The sequence below is a fragment of the Taudactylus pleione genome, unplaced genomic scaffold, assembly GCF_031769625.1.
Source record: "Taudactylus pleione unplaced genomic scaffold, aTauple2 ptg000039l, whole genome shotgun sequence".
Classification (NCBI taxonomy): Eukaryota; Metazoa; Chordata; class Amphibia; order Anura; family Myobatrachidae; genus Taudactylus; species Taudactylus pleione.
The window spans coordinates 12,864,731-12,884,859 of NW_028284441.1; the positions used below are offsets into that span (position 1 = coordinate 12,864,731).

At 42.7% G+C, this 20,129-nt stretch overlaps 1 protein-coding gene across 1 annotated transcript in view; it reads left to right on the plus strand.

Moving 5' to 3' along the window:
• The window catches only part of DOCK11 (dedicator of cytokinesis 11), a 362,537-nt gene that overhangs the window by 309,976 nt on the left and 32,432 nt on the right, over positions 1-20,129 (plus strand). The window contains exons 52-53 of the mRNA XM_088453072.1: positions 5,678-5,778; positions 8,916-9,054. Coding sequence (XP_088309198.1) covers positions 5,678-5,778; positions 8,916-9,054 — 240 coding nt within the window. The remainder of the gene's footprint in view (positions 1-5,677; positions 5,779-8,915; positions 9,055-20,129) is intronic.

Genomic DNA, 20,129 nt, shown 5'->3' on the forward strand with positions numbered 1-20,129 from the left:
AATCTGCTGCTCACCAGCACCATCTCTGGTGATACTGCCACAATATACATTCTGGTCTTGGACATTACATCATAGTTAATGAGAGGTTCAGGAACTGAGGGCCTGATTCAGAGCCGCTCGCACGATGTGTATGCAAATTGCGTAGGCAGTGCTACCGCACAACAATGCATTAGCACACCCAGTATTTCTCAGAGAGCGATCACATAGTGTATGCAGACACCCACCAGCCTGTTTTAAGACGCCCACTTGTGCACGTCATCTCCAGGAAGTGTATGGAACCATCGGTACATCGGGTAACATCGGATGCTATCGCAGCGCTTGAGGTTGACCATACTCTGCCGCAAGCACTGCGAGCACTTCAGTGTAAAACCAAGCCAGGTGACGTGTACTTTAATGCTGTCTTTTAATTATGCACACCTCTAAAATGCCGTTAAGATGCTCAGGCACGCCTGCGTTTGCACCTCCACTCCATCGTTTTTAATGGCCGCCTGTTACCACCTACAAATGGCTTCCCCTGTCACTCACTCTGCTGGGCTGTCTATGCGCAGCAAGCGAATTCATTGTGAACTTTTGCTAAGGCATGCGCACACTGCATACACACAGCATACCATCGGCAGCAGCGAGAGTATGCATCTTGGCAAGCGGGTCTGAATGAATGCCTGAGTTCCTGCTGAAAAATAGCACTGTATACACTTAATTTAGGAAGTTAACATGTTTGTAAGCAGCAATTCTCATATCCACATATGTTTTATTATTACTGGTAAATAGACATTGCAGCACTGTAATAGTGAGTCATGTGACCCAAGACATCACTAAAAGGAGTGAACAGGCTGAGTGCTTTTATACAGGTCACAGGACTACCACATAACATTCATGGTTCATAGAAGGTGGTGCATTGTTCTTTTGAATAAATAAGTAGTTTAATGACAAAAAAGTTAAAATATGTTGCTATCTTAATTCCTAACCATTTTTACAAATGTATTTGCTGATGTGTCCTCATACATTCTTGCTGCAAACAGTCCCTCATGGCGCGCCAAGTCTCATGCGACTCTGCTAGCGCCTGGTGTCTTTTTCACAATTGTTTTACCTGAATATGTGTCTTACAGTAGTTACAATGTGATGCGACTAGGATGCACCAGGGGAATGTACAGATTAATTTGATATTCGACACTTGTATATCTGTTTGCGGCTGAGTCTGAATTTGTATAAGTGCTACGATGCAGCAGCTGTGACTTCTTTCCATACTAAGGGCGGTATCCAATTAGCTCCGAACATTGTTCGGGTGCTAATTGATCCTCGCGATTGGTGAAAAACGGGGATTTTTTGCCAATGTTTTTTTTCACCCTATCCTATTATTCGGGCGAAATAATAGGATAGTTCTCCCGTAAACACATATGAGCCGCGATAAGCTTGCGGACCTATGTGTTCTCGCCTTTTTTTGGGGCAAAAAAAACTACAATTGTCGTAGATTATTTTTCGGTACACATCATGTCCCGAAAAAAAACCCTGATAAGTGCCGTCGTCAGGCCGACTTCAGGGCTAATTGGATAACCCCGAGCGAGACCCGGGCGAGGTAATTAGCCGCGGCAATTTACCGCGACTAATTGGATACCCCCCTATGGTCCGTTTTGCTTAATTTACAGAATAATTCGCACACAGGTATAAAAGTGCCACATTAATCAGCACAGTCCTCTGGTGCGTCCTAGTACATCGCATTGCGTCTAAGTGGCATTTTTGGCCAAAACTCACGAAAAAGACACCCGCTGCTAGCATAGTCAAACTGGAACTGATGTATTCAGGCTAGATGTACAAGGAAACATATGTAGTTTGAGTTGTTTGTTTTTTTTAATGAGCGAATGGAAAGCAATCTCTCTCCCTCCCCCTCTCCCTCCTCCTCCCCCTCTCTCCCTCTCCCTCCATGGTATGTGACCACATTATTAAAATAGTAATCACTGGGGCTCTGCACTCACCATAATAACTAATAATAATAATAATCAGTGGGGTTTTGGTTTCCCCGCCAAGGGACCCCCCTTTAATGCAAGCCCCTACTCTATTGCTCAGAAGTATAACATGGAAATAGTTTAACCTTAATGTGATAGCTATCTTGGTTTAAAGCTCACAGCAACTTTGCTTTGAAAGGTGAGACAGTCACCTAGCACACCTCTTTCAAAGCACCTAGGAAAACAGCTGGCACAAACTAGATTAAACAGGTTAAAAGGGGTGCATAAGAAAATGTGATCACAGAATGATAAAAAATAAACAAAAAGCACTAATCCACAGGCCTCACTATTCCTAGATTTGTGGTGCAACATGGTATGTGCAAGCTTAAATGCATTGATCAATTCATGAACCAAAACCCCACTGATTATTATTATTATTATTATTATTAGTTATTATGGTGAGTGCAGAGCCCCTGTGAGATATACAGTCAGGTCCATAAATATTGGGACATTGACAGAATTTTCATATTTTGGCCTCTATTCACCACCACAATGGCTTTGAAATGAAACAAACAAGATGTGCTTTAACTGCAGACTTACAGATTTAATTTGAGGGTTATTACATCCAAATCAGGTGAACGTTGTAGGAATTACAACGGTGTCTATATGTGCCTCCCACTTTTTAAGGGGCCAAAAGTAATGGGACAAACTAAACAATCCTAAATCTAACTTTCACTTTTTAATACTTTGTTGCAAATCCTTTGCAGGCAATTACAGCCTGAAGTCTGGAACGCATAGACATCACCAGATGCTGGGTTTCATCCCTGGTGAGGCTCTGCCAGGCCTCTACTGCAAATGTCTTCAGTTCCTGCTTGTTCTTGGGGCATTTTCCCTTCAGTTTTGTCTTCATCAAGTGAAATGCATGCTCAATCGGATTCAGGTCAGGGGATTGACTTGGCCATTGCATAACATTCCACTTTTTAGCCTTAAAAAACTCTTTAGTTGCTTTTGCAGTATGCTTCGGGTCATTGTCCATCTGCACTGTGAAGCGCCGTCCAATGAGTTCTGAAGCATTTGACTGAGTATGAGCATATAATATTGCCCAAAACACTTCAGAATTCATTCTGCTGATTTTGTCAGCAGTCACATCATCAATAAATACAAGGGAACCAGTTCCATTGGCAGCTGTACATGCTCACGCCATGACACTACCACCACCATGCTTCACTGATGAGGTGGTATGTTTTGGATCATGAGCAGTTCCTTTCCTTCTCCATACTCTTCTCTTCCCATCACTGTGGTACAAGTTGATCTTTGTCTCATCTGTCCATAGGATGTTGTTCCAGAATTGTAATGGCTTTTTTAGATGTTGTTTGGCAAACTCTAATCTGGTCTTTCTGTTTTTGTGGCTCACCAATGGTTTACATCTTGTGGTGAACTCTCTATATTCACTCTTGTAAAGTCTGCTCTTGATTGTTGACTTTGACACATATACACCTACCTCCTGGAGAGTGTTCTTGATTTGGCCAACTGTTGTTAAGGGGTTTTTCTTCAGGGAAATAATTCTTCTGTCAACCACAACAGTTGTTTTCCGTGGTCTTCCGGGTCTTTTGGTGTTGCTGAGCTCTCCGGTGCGTTCTTTCTTTTTAAGAATGTTCCAAACAGTTGATTTGGCCACACCTAATGTTTTTGTTATCTCTCTGATGGTTTTTTTTTATTTTTCAGCCTAATCATGGCTTGCTTCACTGATAGTGAGAGCTCTTTGGATCTCATATTGAGAGTCGACAGCAACTGATTCCAAATGCAAATGTCACACCTAGAATCAAGTCCAGACCTTTTACCTGCTTAATTGATAATGAAATAACGAGGGAATAACCCACACCTGTCCATGAAATAGCTTTTGAATTGATAGTCCCATTACTTTTGGCCCCTTAAAAAGTGGGAGGCACATATAGAAACCGTAGTAATTCCTACACCGTTCACCTGATTTGGATGTAATTACCCTCAAATGAAATCTGAAAGTCTGCAGTTAAAGCACATCTTGTTTGTTTCAAAGCCATTGTGGTGGTGAATAGAGGGCAAAATATGAAAATTCTGTCAATGTCCTGTTGAATTTGTAAATAAACCTTTTAATATATTCCTTCCTATAAACCTCTAAGATTCACCTGCCTAGAACCTCTAAGACAAAACCCTGCCTAAAAACCTCTAAGACAACGCTAATTGCGTACGCAGTATGACCGCAAATAAAGACAGGAGTGGAATCTTGTGGTTCCAACGCACAAGTATTATTCAGGTAAAAGTACAGTCAGTTACACGCAATCTATACATACATAATTTAGGCGTAAAAGGAAATAATACAGACCAAGTACGGTTATACAAACGCTGCGCCTCCGGACCCAGAGATAGACTTCTGACTAGATATCCTCAGTTCACCCAAAATTCAGCATGAACTGGCAAACCAGTGTTTGGACACATGTATTTATTCCCCCCCAGACTGAAACAGGACAAAGGGGAAACTTCCTGCTGATCTCATTGGTTCCCAGAGGAGGAGCATATGTAACGACACATTTAACAGGTTGTTTCAAATAGACTTTCCCTGCCTCTAACAGCCGGGGTCTTTCTGGTAACGCCTCCTGTAACATCCTAACAGTTGAATCTAAAATATACATTTTGGTTGCTTGTAGGTTCTGCGGTCCATAACTTGAGAATGCATAATGCGATCTCCTCACCGATAGCACCGGAAAACTGTGGAAAGAGTATGCGTCAGAACAACTCCAAGAATGACATGTTTATCTTGTATAATTCCTTAGTTAACAAATATCTTTATTTCTTAGCATTTAAACTAACTGAACCTTCTTGAATCATACATTTTGATGCTAATGGAACCTTGTGTGCGAATATGTAGTGTGTGGGTATTCGGGGTTTAATATAAGGACGCTAGTTATTAATGGGTGAGATTTAAGTGCATAATCTCTCATACACGAAGTGAACATCCAGCAGTGTGGATGGCTGAGGGTTGTAATTCCACATGCCCTCTGTCAGCAGGCCCCCACCTGCTGTGTTCAAAGGAAAACAAAACCTCTTTTGTTCTCACAGACACTTGTGTGAAGTGCAAATGTATTATCACCTCAAACTATGGGATTAGGAGACATCTTGTCTAGTATTCAGGCAAATCCAATTGTGTAGATATTATATTACAATTGCCACAACTATACTTTATCTGCATCCCGGGATTCCCAATTTGTATGTAAAAATACCCATTGTCTCTCCTTATTTACTTCTACTTAGAAAGCTGTTTTTTCCCGTTGCCCTTGGTGTTAACAAAAACATTGCCATCTGTTCTTAGTTAATGGGTTATAACTTGAATTAATGCTGACCACACAAAATGGTGTCTTGTGATCTCATTTCCAAAATGGAGTCTTGTGGCCATTTGCAAGATGGCGTCGCTGCGATTAAATTTTAAACTGAACTTGTCTCACTCAATTATTCAACTTCGACAGTCCCAATATTTATGGACCTGACTGTATATATATCAGGGGTATATTTACTAAAGTGCGGGGTTTCAGAAATGGAGATGTTGTCCATAGCAGCAAATCAGATTCTAGCTATTATCTTCATCTCCACTTCTAAAAATCCGCACTTTAGTAAATATACAACTTACTGTCACCTCTGTGTTATATGTACGGATGTATTGTTATACTTACCTTCTTACCTAAACAAGTGTATTTATTTTCTAGGTAAATGCTGGTCCTTTAGCATACGCCCGAGCTTTTCTTGATGACAGCCTGTCCAGCAAGTATCCCAGCAAAAAGATTAAGGAGCTAAAAGATATATTCAAGTATGTCCATAATATACAGTATTCCTCTTATTTCTAAGATATTTATTAACGCTAATGAAAGTCAAAGGCAATATCTTCACTCATTTAACATCTAAATTAACTGAATATTTTAGAGACCTATAATTGGGCATTAAAAGACAACATTCATTTGAAAATACTCTATCTAGTGCCTGTGTATTCTTGGAAATCATTTACCAAACAGCTTTATAATAGTTTTATTTTTTTATTAACATATTCACTTTTGAAAATAATATCTCACAGAATAAACTTAGGACTGGTTCTGAGCCGGACACTGCAGCATCCGTATGTGCGTCTTTTGGCAGTATTGCTTCTGCGACTTTATGCTATTGCCGCTACAAGTTTCTCCCTGGTGTACAGCCATGTGTCTGACTGTGCAAGGACTGAGACGCCCACTGTAAGCATCTTTAGATGCTCAGGTGCGCCTTTGGATGAAACTTGCCCCATGTCATGTGCAGGTTGTCCGTCAGAGTATGGTCTCCAATGTTAACCATTATGCCATTATGAGTTTGCAACCACTTCAGCGACACGCCTGCGACACTCTCATAACACATCCATAAGTCCTCATCACCCCTCCCAGTCACCGCCCCAATGCATTTTCAAGACTTTTCTCAATCGCAGCTGCGACCCTGTGCGCACAGACTCGGAACGCAGTGCGACTTGGACAACTGCGCAGAAGAATCAAAATCACTCTCGCTCCCCTGCATTTTACATCAACTTTGTATCTGACTCAAAATCGGGCCTACAAACTTTGTAAAGAAATTATTAGTTTGCTAATCCTTCCAATAATCACTGCCCTACTCCATGACCATACGTACCACAGTTTTCCTGCTCTGATCGCTCTACATTTTTTAGGCCCATAACCACTGCAAATCTATTAAACAGTTTACCAGAATTGATTACTTGTTGATAAAACCAGGCTATTCACCATCTGACCATATTCTTGATCATTGTCCTTACTACCTGTCAAGGCCGGGCTAGCCATCTGGCACATGCCGAAGGGTGGGCTTCCCCTAGCTCAGTCCGTCTGTGATCTGCACACTTCCTATCTGCTGTCATGTGAGTTGTTTCTCTGCAGCCCCTTGAATCAGCCCAATGGGCAGGACATCTGTGTAGTATACCAATAATAACAATGTTCAGCATGCCATGCAGGGGATTTGAACTCACAAACTCATGTACTACAGCTTTTTTTCTCCTGTGTAGTATATATCTGTAAGTTAGTTGTAATTGTTAGCCTAGACTACTGCAACTAAACAGATCTATGTAGTGTGCATGCTAGTAGGAGGTACAGAGTCAGCCCTTGCTGCCCCATTTCCCCCTCTAGTCTTCAGCTGCATAGATATAGACATAGATTAATTACAGAAAACTTACATATAGTTAGAATTACAAGGCCTACGACATAAGGGCAAATAGTACATGTGTTAAGTGTCTGACTGAGGTACATGAGGGTGTGAGTTCAAGTCCCCTGCATGGCATGCTGAGCATTGTGTGTTTTAAATACAGAAGGGGGTAGGTTTTTATGAAATTTATTATTGTCCAGATGCATATACGATCTTACCCTATGCTATTACTGATAGCTCCACAGGTTTAGTTTCTGAATATGGTTTAGGTAGTTTTGTATTAAATTTCCTTGGTTGTAGTGTTGTGTATTTTAATACATGGAGCGACTAGAAGGACTGTTTAATGCACAAAAAGTAAGATGTATGTAGGCACTTCTGTAAAATCAAAGGGCCCAATTCATCATGAATTGCAATTGCAACTGCTTACACAGATCGGTCAATGGTGCGTACTGCGTACGCACCTCAGTGCACATGTGCAGGTTAGCATTGCGATCGCACTGCGATCACGCAGAAAGAAAGCCATTGCAGAGTGAGCGACGGGACACCAGCATTTGAGAGTGGTGGCGGGGGAGTGGTCGGAGAAACGCAGGCGTGCCAGTCTGTTTGAACGTCGTTTCCTGGGCGTGCATAAATTAGCCACTGCAACAGCATACGCAGCTTGAGTACTCACTGCGTGCGACGAGAGTTGCAATTTCTGAGACGGGTCAGAGCTGCAGTAATTGTGAGTGAGGGTCCTATGTTACCGATGTATATGCAGGGCTGCGAGGTCTTACAGATGTGAGAAAGCGGTAGTGGGCATCTCTATGCTGGCCAAGCGGTTGCAAACATTAGCATAGTTTCGCAGCAGAACTGCATGTGCATTCGCAGCTGCGATCGCAATAGTGATTCATTCTGAATCAGGCCCAAAGAGCTAATTTGTTATGTGCAAAGCCATGTTGCACTGCAAGTGGGGCAGATGTAAAGTGTGCATATTTAAAGTTGGGAGAGACATGACCTAGCTGATCTCTAAATTGCAGTGTAAAAATAAAGCTGTCCAGCAATTGGGCCAGCATTTACTTTAACCTGCATGCAAAATTAAATAAATGTATTTGCACCACCAGCATTGCAACATGGGTTGTCCGTGTTCAAATTTGTTCCTGTTCTATGCTTTGCTCCCAACTCTGAATCAGCCGAGCTTTATTTTGCTCCATTGTAAAGTCCCAAACCAACTAATGATTGTGAGAGAACAGACAGATATGCTTGTACCATTTGTGACATGTGCACCACAAAGCTCTGCAGACACCCTATCAAAGTCTACTCTCTCTGAGCATGTCAGGAGAACTCCTGTTTCACATCAGATCACAAAAAAATTGTGATTGTGACTAAGCTAATATGTCTAGCTATGAAAATGTTGAAAAGTAAAAAGATAAAGATAAAATATACGACAAGTCGGAAAAACTTTCCAATTGAGAAGATATACATGATATAATTCTTCTGCAGCATCACTACACTATACTATTTCTGGTGCTTCATTTTCCTCCTGCTAAGCAAGATACGCGACAAGGCAAAACCTTTATGCCTGCTGGGCAGAAGATCCGTGGCAATTGTGGCAGACCACAGCGTTTAGCACTGCACATCTTGTCCTCTCCCCAGCAGACACACTCACAAATAATAAACGAGTGCCCAGTACCATTGCTGTCACCTATGTACAAAGAGCTGTGACTAACTTGACAATACAAATTTAACTGGACCAAATTAAACTGCACCATACTGTAACTCCTGTTCTTATCCATTTTATAGACAGTTCATACAAGCCTGTGCCACCGCACTGGACATAAACGAACAACTCATCAAAGAGGATCAGTTTGAGTACCAAGAGGGGCTGAAATCAAACTTTAGAGAAATGGTGAAAGAGCTCTCAGAAATTATCCACGAGCAGGTCTGTACTTCACATTCTTCATTCACCTTTCATTCTAGAGCAGCGACAAGCTCCCCAGTCACCCGCCTTTACCCATCCAGCTAAATGTATTGTGTATAGTAGTTATTTTTATGTATTAGCAATATTAGAGTCCTCTGACAAAACAAGTTTCTCCAACCACGTTCTCACTGTGTAAGCTTTGTTATTTATGAACTGAGCCTGTATAAACAACTATAGGAAACATTTTAATACTGTCTCTTTGTTGTGCTTTTCTATATACAAATGAGAACTGTAACTATGAAATGTCATGCTACTAATACCAAAGGCTTCTTTCACAAAATAATCCCTAACTACAGATGTGTCCTCATATACCATTGCCACAGTTGCGCCAAGTAGCCCATCTCCATGCGCCAGATCCCACGCGCCTTGGCTTGCGCCGAGCGTATTTTTGCATCTTTTTCGCTCAAAGCCACTTCACGAACCTGCACAGATGAATTATATACGAGACTTGTATATCTGTTTGCGACTGTCTGAATCTGTATTTGTATTGCTACGATGCAGCGGACGCGGCTTTCTTTCACGCCAAGTTCCATTGTACAGTTTGAGACTCAGTCACACACAGATATACAAGTGTCACATATCAAACTAATCTGTGCAGTCTCGTCAAGCGTTTTTTTTCACATTTTTTCACACTCGGCGCAGATCACTGGTGCCAGATGGCGTATTGAGGCTAGCTGTATGAGGACATAAATGGAAAATATACAGAAAAAACTATATGCACTGTCCAATTAGCAGCTAGTTAGAGGTTGTCAGATTCTTAAGGTATAAATACATATGTCTAAGAAACCAGCGCTCAAGATAAAAATATATAAATATTAACTGAGTAACGGATGTATATACTGTAAATCGTGTGTGTCACATTTATTGCATAAAATATATGTATACCAATATTTAAAATAACATGTAGGAGCTAAATAAATTGTTTAAAACTTATCAGCTGCTGGAGGGGCTCCTTAATAGTTGTTATGACTGTCTGTAATAAGGGCTTACTTTCAAGAAAGAGTTTTTTTTCAAAGTTCATGCACAGCAAGTATTTACCAAGTGAAGTAATCTTAGAGTTCAATCCTGTTAGCGATGATTCACAGATGGAAGGGCTGAGTAGCTGATCCACTTGTAGCTGTGTACTAAGGCCCTGATTCAGACCCGGACGCAAGTGGGCGTACGTACGTTCGGCGTACGTAAAAAAATATTCAAATTTAAGCACTCGCTCGTATTTTCGTACGCAGATAAAAATCCGCCCCAAACTCAACAGACCCCTCCTCTAACTAACGAGCGTGCCAAATAGCGAGCGTACATCCCCGAAATGGCTTGAAGGGAACGCACGCACAAGTACAAACCGGAAGTGGGCCTGTCAGATTCCGATTACCTGCTCGTTTATTCTGCCTACCTCCCTCAATCGTATCCTGACAATCAATGTATCAATTAGCTTAATTGTTTGTTTTTTTTCAACACAATGCAATAAACTTTAATCTTGTCCGTGTTTGTGTTTACCCGCAGAATACGTACGGCTTAAACATTCGCTTTTATTGGTCAAAATACATGTTAGCCCCAATTAAACAATTGTTCTATTTGTTTGGATCCCCGCATATTTTCCGGGGTTCATTACTTTATTTAAATTTGCTTACGCATGTCACTGCATCAAGCCTATCATAACTCTCAAGAGATTTCTGGCCCTGTCGAACACATGACTCATACACTAACCAATAGAATTGGTCCTGTTAATTTCCAAAATACATTAGCCAATCAATTTTTTTTTGGGTGCTTTATTAAAATTAATTTTTAAAAAATACACCATTGCCATCATGAGAGCCGCCGCATTCACCAGGCGCGAGCTGCTGGTGCTCACGGAGGTAATGGACAGGCGGATCACCAGGCAGCCTCCACCCATCACAAATTAAAGAAAGCGTTCCGCATATGCGGAGGTACGTCGCCGCCTGCGCTTCTTCGGCTCACGCCGACATATCGGCCAGCTGGAGCGCAGGTGGTCGGACCTGCACCGGCGGACGCCCCGCTTGCTGGCATGCTTTCGCATGCAGATCGCGGAAAGTAAGTTTTAGGGACTGTGGTTTTCATGTTTATCTTGTGGGCCCTAACTGCGTGTGCATGTTTTCATGTCTGTCCTATTTATTCATTGTACTCATATCTGCATGTGCATGTTTTCATGTCTGTCCTATTTATTCATTGTACTCATATCTGCATGTGCATGTTTTCATGTCTGTCCTATTTATTCATTGTACTCATATCTGCATGTGCATGTTTTCATGTCTGTCCTATTTATTCATTGTACTCATATCTGCATGTGCATGTTTTCATGTCTGTCCTATTTATTCATTGTACTCATATCTGCATGGCCATGTTTTCCTATTTGTGTTGTCTTAATTTATTTTTATTTTTTTTTGATTCATGTTGAAACTAACCACAATTTTCTTAACATCTTTTAGGGGCACAGCAAAGACTACAGCATCATCGGCAGACAAGACGCCGGTCACGGCCCCTCTCGCCAACCCCCAATTCCTCAATTACCCCCTCCTCCCCAGACCCTGTGGCCGAGATTTCAGGGCTACTTCCCCTCCAGCCCAATTCCCCCTCTCCTCCAACCGCCCCTCCTCCAAATACCCCCTCCCAGGATTCAGCCAACACCCTGCCCCTAGGTTTGGGGAATGGAGCCACCTCCGAGGAGGTCGAGGGAGTGGCTTCTCGCTCTGGCGTTTTGGCGAACTGTATTTTTTTTTTTGGCACCACAAACTGTTTGTATGTAATCATGTGTCGTCCCCTTTTTTGTGGGCTTTTTGTTGCCTTTTTGTTTTTTGGGGGGTTGTCTTTACCTGTTCCTGCTGATTTCACCATACACATATCACACCTGTGGGCATTTTTTTTGGGCCCTTGTATTTTTGGCCAACAACATTTTGGGGTGCTGGGTTTTATCCGTGTACTGATGGTTTTTTCACAAGCTTTTAAGTTTTGGTTTGCTTGTTTTTTGTTGTTTTTGAATGTGGCTTCATTATTGATGTATTAATCCCCAAACTTTTGTCACCCACAGAGGAACAGAGGCGTCGGGCTGAAATATGTCAGTGTGTGGCCCGTATGCGGGAGCAAGTCACCGGGCTGCTGCAGGGCCTTGACCATCTGGCGGTCCTCCTTAGGAATTAGTTTTTTTGTTTTTTTTTAGAAAATTTGTTTAAAAATAAATCAGTTTTAATTAACGCTCTGTCTCATGCGTTTTTTGTAAATCAAAGATTCTTTACACTGACATAAGTAGACTCTTCAAGCAAGGATTGCCAATTATTCTCACTAAAGATTGTGTGTTGTATTTTGAAGGCAAACAGGCACAAGAAACACCTACCAGTACCAATGTCATTTTCCTTTTTTGGGGTGGGCAACATAATAGTTTACAACATTTTACAGGTTCCTATTTGGTGTGCAAGCTGCTTAGGCCGATCTTACGAAGCCAACTGATTGTACAGGATTCCTTGGTGTGTTGGTTTGTACCCCGAAAACATATTACATTTTAGCTCAACTTGCTTCATTACTGGGTTACCCCTTAGGCAAATGTAACGTTTGTGAGCCTGGTTACACTTGCTTCTAACGTGCCCAAAAAGGAACCAAATTACACTCTCCAAAAATTTATTCACAACGTAAAGCAAAAAACAAAGTGGTCACTCACAAACAAAACACACAGTGATAATCAGAAATACACCACATACCAAAAACAGGAAACAAACACACAACAAATCAAGAACTGGTTGACGAAGGTCCATGCCCACATGATTCCACAAATATGGCGTTGCAATATGGGTTACATAATATATTCCACAAGTTTCCACATAAAGGTTTTTGAAGGGTAGCAAGAAGTAGTCATCGTGGGAGTGCCAAAGATTATGCAAACAAACAGAAGATGGGGACAAAATCAATAAAAAAAAAGATGAACGCAAACAAATCGTAACACATTGGGTATAAACACTGTTGTTTGGTCAATAATTACCTAAAGATTCTGCCCACCACATCATCGCGTATGGCCCCCCCACATACTGATCTCCGACCAACCTCGGGGGGGCCATCCTCAGGTAAGGCATCCTCTGGCTGCATTGGGACACCACTCCTTATGGCGATGTTGTGAAATATCCCACACAGGACCACAATTTTCGAAACCATATCCGGCAAATACATGAGCTCGCCACCAGAGCGGTGGAGGCATCTGAATCGGCCTTTTAAAAGGCCGATACAGCGCTCCACCACTTGCCTGGTGGCTGTAAGTGCGGTATTAAACTCACTTTGTGGGCCTGGCGTGGGAGCCAAATAAGGAGTGAGCAGCCAGGGCATCGAAGGGTAGCCACTGTCTCCTCTGAAAAAGAATAGACAACATCAGGATCACTGTGTATCAAGCTTAACATTGTTATGTACTAAAGGTCTCCACTTACCCAGAAGCCACGCATCACCAGCTTGTAGGTTGGTTAATTTGTGCCATATCCCTGATTGCCAGATGACGAAGGAGTCATGTGCACTTCCTGGTAATTTTGCATTCAGGGACAGGATCTGGAGGGAGGCATCACATACCACCATTACATTCAGGGAGTGATAGTGTTTACGGTTGCGAAATATGGCCTCCAGCTGTGCTGGAGGCTGAAGTGGTATGTGAGTACCATCCACAACCCCTATGATGTGTGGGAAGCCAGCTATTTGGTAAAAATTGGCCTTGGCCACACTAAGGGCACCCATATCCAAAGGCATTTTAATAAAATGATGGAGGTGCTTGAAAAGTGCCTCCATCACTGCCCTCAGGATCCTGGAAAAGGAGGATTGTGAGATGCCCGCCACTATTCCCACCGTTGTTTGAAACGATCCTGAGGCACAGAAATGTAACACCGCCATAAATTGCATAAGTGGTGGTATTGCTGTAGGACTGTCAATTTGCCGCTCAAGATCACTCTCTATTAATGAGAGAGTGTCTATGATGATTTTGGGAGGAAGACGGTAGCATCTTAAAACCTCATCATCAGGCATTCCAAAAAGGGTGACACGTGTTCGAAATATCTGGGGCCTTGCACGCCTACAATGCTTACGCCTGGGACGAGATTGAGGTTGGTCGGCTTCCGGGAGCATGGCCAGAACAATCCGACCTAGATCAACCTGAAATGGCAAGATTTGAATGTAAGGCTTTTTACCCACCCCAAAATCATATTAAAACAACTTAGCTTGATGATACCATCCATTGCTGCTTACATGCCGGGGTATTGTCATGATACGTCCAAACTGTAAATATTCCCAAAACTAAAAAAAATCTGTTTAGTCTGTGCATTTATGTTTGTAAATTTGGTGCAAGACAAAACATAAAATAGGCGAAACACCCATTTGGCCAACGAGCAAAACGACATTGCACACAGTACGTCAAATTGGGTTCAAATGTAAGCCAAAAACACTAAAGGGAAAACACAAACAAATTTACAGGATGAATAAGCATTTAAAAATGCGCTAATTAGTTCGCCAATACAAGTCACTATACAAACAGATAAAAATGCGCTAATTAGTTTGCCAATACAAGTCACTATACAAACAGATAAAAATGCGCTAATTAGTTCGCCAATACAAGTCACTATACAAACATAAAAATGCGCTAATTAGTTCGCAAATACAAGTTAAAAAATGGACTTACCAAGAGCTAATATATAAGATTCCCGATCAAAAGGTCTTTGGGGCCGAAACAAATAAAAACCTAACAGAGAGGAAATTAGGAAAAAAAAACTTTAGAAAAATATGAAAAAGAAGGAGACACAAATTGAACCAAAGTTAGACTTCCCCAAACTTACCAAATCAAGAAACGAGGCCAAAAAAAACACCCAACAAAAAAGCGACCGGAAAATAAAAACGCAACTATAGCAAACAAAATAAACTCCCAAAAACGCCAAATCCAAAATCCGCAAACAAGAAACTCCAACCAAGGTAACCTCCAACAATCCAAAAACGCCACCTCGACTCGAGACACACCAAGCCATAAATAGTGTTTATTTTCCCGCACAAATTAAGGAGGGATCATAGGAACGCACAATCAATGATGCGGCCGCAAAATAAGGACGCATGTATAAATACGTCACGAAACACAATTAAAATTCTGGTGTATTTCTTGTTTGGAGCTCAGACATGGCTACAGACCAGGGAAACAATGGCCAACAGTCTGGCGGTAAGTCTTTCATGCATTTTGTCTCAATGATTAATTTGAAACATAATATTGGGCAAGTTGTGAAGAAGAAAATTCTGCATATTTACACACATAGGTGAGGAGGATGACATGGAAGAGGCTGCTGGGCCCAGTATTCCGGGCAAAGCTGCCAAAAAGAAAAGGCAGCCACAATTCACAAGAAAGGAGATGGAGGTTTTGATACAGAAGTGTGTGGACATCCTGCCACAGGCAGACAGGAATATGAGTACAAGCCAGAAGTGGAGAATGTGGGAAGAGGTAGCCGTTGCTGTAAATAGGGTGGGTGATTATGTCCGTCTAGCCCGGGATGTCAAACGGCGGTAAGTAAACACTTGACCCCCCTAAAAACAAACCCCATTTTAAACAAAAGGATAATGGTTCCAATTTTATCCCACAGATGGGGCGACTTCAAATATCGCCTAAAGCAACAACTAGCGGACAGGGCTAGGGATGCAAGGGGGACAGGTGGGGGTCCCACCCCTGTGTCATTGGAGTTAAACGATTTAGAAGAGCTGGCACAGGGGTGTGTGCAGCCTGTGGAGGTGTTTGGCGTGTCCAATATGGATACGGACATGCCAGACTTTGCGGCTCCTCATGTTGTCCCAGGTAAATATTGTGATGTCACCAACTGTGAAATGTTATTGTGCCAATATGTAGATTATAATGTGAGTCTTTTCTCATTTTTCCAACAGAGACACAGGCGGATGAGTCTGCTCCAGAGGGGAGCCTTGGCCGCAGAATTTCTGCTGGCTCTGCAGGGGAGGAACCAGTACATCCGGCTGAGGACCCTGCAGAAGCCAGTCCAGGGCAATCCCCCTCGCAGGCAGTGGCCCTCCTCACAGAACTCAATTTCAAATCGGATTTCCATACGGAGATTCTGCAGAGGATGGACGCCAGTCTGATACGGGTGGCTGAGGCCCTGGAGCAAAATGCGGCGGCCAACGTGACCATTGGTCAGGCCCTGGCGGAAAATACCAGGGCCAACATCTGCATCGCCAATGCCCTGGAGCAGCTCGTTCGCCAGCACATGGTGGAGCCGACCTCCCTTCCTGCCGGAACATCAGGATCCTCCACCTCTGGCACAACATCAGCCAATCCTCCAAATGTGCCTAGCCCTGTGCCTAGTCCAGAGGCCACAACATCTGCCTCTGGACAGGCCAGCCCGATGACATCCCGGACCCGGTCTGGCGCCCTCCCTCCCCCAGCCAAACGGGTGAAAAAACGGTGACAGCAATGGCTACTTTTCCCACACTCCTTCTGTGCTTGGCTCATATTCCTTTCTGGACAAAACTTCCCTCTCCTTTCTTGTGAATTGTTTTTAATTTTGTGTTTTACTTTTCATCAAACTTTTCTGTTGGCCCAATTATTGTAACTTTGGGAATGAACCCTGCAAAAAATCTTTTTCTACAATCTGTTTTTTATTTTAGTTTTTGTTTGAGCAATAAAATTCAAAAAAAAGTCTGAAATTGTATTCTCACATTGTTGTCAAAATGGGTTACATTTAATCCTGGGCCAAAAGGCAAAAACATGCAAAAACAACATTTTACATGAATTAACAAAAAGGGTTCTTTAAGGAACGTTTAAAAATTTACATAACGATGCAAATTCACCAGGCCCAAAGAAAAATGAAAAAACAAAAAAAACATGATGACATTATTGTTACAATAGGCCCAAACCAACAAATTGAGGCCAAAATAAACCCCCCAAAATGTACGCAAAATGATTGTGTAATCCTGACATTAGCAGCTATGATTTCCACCTGCGTACGCTTTGTGCTAACCCAAAAAACTGCTTTCAAAACACATACCAAGCCGGTTTTCAATCCAACACTAATTGCTGTTCTGACCACCCGCGATTAATCGCTGCAACATCGTGGAGTGCCGGGACGGAGGAGAAGGCCATCGCCAATGTGGTCAAGTAATCCAGACCCTAAGCTGTGCGAGCATTTTGAAGGGAAAGAGGATCATCCAGTGACGTATGAGTCGGTCCGAACACATTTTACGTTCGCATCTGCTAATGTATGTACGCCCCAAAAACGCCTCGCCACGCCTGCGTTTTTCCATCTCCACCCCCGTCAACACCCAAAAACGCCCTGTTCTGTCAATCACATTGGACATGTCACTTCCTGTACGCTATTGTACGAACGAGTCAAAATAAGCTCGCAATCTGCCGTACGCACATGCGCAGTGTTACATCGACGCATGCGCGGTTAGTCAACATCGGAACGCAACGAGCGTACTGCTGTTAACGAACGGCTCTGAATGAGGGCCTAAATCCAGAAGCAATAATGATGTCCAAACAGAGCTTTAGTCTGGTGTCTGTATTCAGCAGGAAAATTCATGCAGCAAGCTGTACATAAGAAATACTTGACCGGTTTCGCTGGATAAATAGTGTCCAGCTTCTTTAGAAGTTTTAAATAATTTATTTAGCTCCTACATGTTATTTTAAATATTGGTATACATATCATTTATGCAATAAATGTGACATATATGATTTATATACATCCCTTTTCTCAGTTAATATATATTTTAATCTTGAGCGCTGGTTTCTTAGATATATACATCTATAAATGGGTTTTCCATTTTCAGATTATTGTCCAATGTTTAGCTAGTGCAGTATACGCCTTCCTGCAATTTTTATTAAATGCATTTAATTGTCTTCCAAGACTCATTCTGTGCTCTGTGACAATAAAAGCTCTCTGGAAAAATATAGTATAGAACAGAGAACACAGAAGTGACTTGAACTATCCAATAATATGACTTTTCTGCAACTTCCATCATCCTAATTTAAGCACATTGAGGCACTAGCCATTATGACCTGTGTATTTTCGTTTTACTTTGATAAATAATATTGAAAGTTTTTCTGTATGGGAGCTGGCTAGTGTAGGTCACCACAGCTAGCTCTCGCTTTTAAGACGTAATGGGCGGAATTCAATTGTTTACGTGGTCTGGATCTCCCGTCTAAAGTGACAGGAGATCGCGGGCCGCTATTCAACTGTTGCCGTTTTTCGCGCTGATCGTGCTCAAAGTGGTCGGGTTTAGCCGCGTAAAGCAGCTACCCCCGACCAAGGTGCTGGGCGCGACCGTGAAAAGTGATGTTTGGGTGCCCAAACAGGTCACTTTCCACACATTTCAGCTCACACTCCGCTGGGGCTGCGAGCTGAAATGGAGCGCTGGCAGCTGATCGCGCCCGTCAGGAGCAACAATTGAATAGCTCCATCGGGCGCGAAGGGGGCTCAAAACAATTGAATTTCGCCCAATGTTTGGTTAATTGCCCATGGATCTAGGAGCAAGTTGCAGCCACTTTTCCAGGTATAAAAACATGGAGAAGACTGAAACAGACTGCAATGAACAGTTGGTAATGCGACAGGATCACAAAGCCGTATTTTATCTCTTTTTCTGCTTGCAGCACTACAAGTCTCAGCAGGTAGCACCTCACATTGTGCTTAGTTTGTGCAATCTAGGGCCCCTCCCCCTATGTATTGTCATAAATGTAACTGATCATTTGTTTCCCAGCATACAAGGTTACTGGTTTGCCCGGCAGACAATACATGTCCTGTTTCCCAAATATCAACCCACAAAATGCCCACTTCTGTCCAACCACATCCAGTGATGAGAAGCCCTATCCACTTCCAATAAGCCCCACCCCTTTTAAAGCCAGCAAATAAGGAAAGAGCAGGTATGAAATTAGCTGAGGGGATCCACCGCTTAATCAAATCTCTCAGTAGATGCTTGAGACGGCAGGAGGGCAGGGAGGAGGGGTCCCTGGAGAGAAAGAAGATGGAACATTTTTAATAATTTGCAAAAATAAAGATGGGAAGTAACAGGCATATGTCTGTGTCCTAGTTCACCCGATAGGGACAAGGAAAAAGAGGGAATACAGGGGAATGGTTAAAGCAGCATTGGCTCTGAGGACCAGCTCTTGAAACTGTAGTTGTTTGTTTCCAACTGAGATTGTTCATGGGGCTCTGGAACAGTGTAATTGAGTATTCTCTGTGCAGAATGCCTGAGGCTGTGAACTGGTTTTGACAAGTAACACATAAATGTTTAGAGACATATGTACCCATCAGAGTCTAACGACTACACTGTACTACTGACCAAAACAGCTGATTCTTCGGGCAGCACCAAAATTTGTGACTCAGAGTCAGCAGCTGCTACTGCCCTCTTACCTGAGGGGGGCTGCTGCTGGTCTGGCTGTAGCCGGCCAGGTCCTGGCGCCTGGGCAATGGATCTGGCAGGTGCCAGGACATGCTCATGAGCGTTGCGGGCGCCACGCATGCACATGACACCGGGTTCTGGGGGCTACATTCACTGCAGCCCCTAGAAGCCGGGTAGGGCTGCCCGAAAGGAAGAGCAGCGGCTTCCACTGGAAGTCACTCTCTTCTACTTGCAGGCCAGACAGGGTGGTCCAAACATCTCCATACAAGGGAAAACTAACTCTTTATAACATGCATCAGTGAATGATGTGGAGCTTCCAGTCTTCTTGAACTTATCAGTAAGAATTTGACGTATCCAGCAGCGAAAAGCGTGGAGAAGTGGACCAGTGGAGAAGTTGCCCATAGTAACCAATGAGCATCAAGGTATAATTTTATATGTGCTTGATAAATGCTAAGTATAAGCTTATTGGTTTCTATGGGCAACTTCTCCACTGGTCCACATCTCCACTGTTTTCACTGCTTGATACATCAACCCCTAAGTATGGCAACAGTGTCGTGTGTTATGTTCTTGCCATGTGTCCCTTTAAAGTCCATTGCAACCTTGCGACAGCTTCCTGATCCAGCTTCAGAATGATTTTTATATGTTCTTCATATGACAAATGTAATCTGCATTTTGTGAAAATGAAT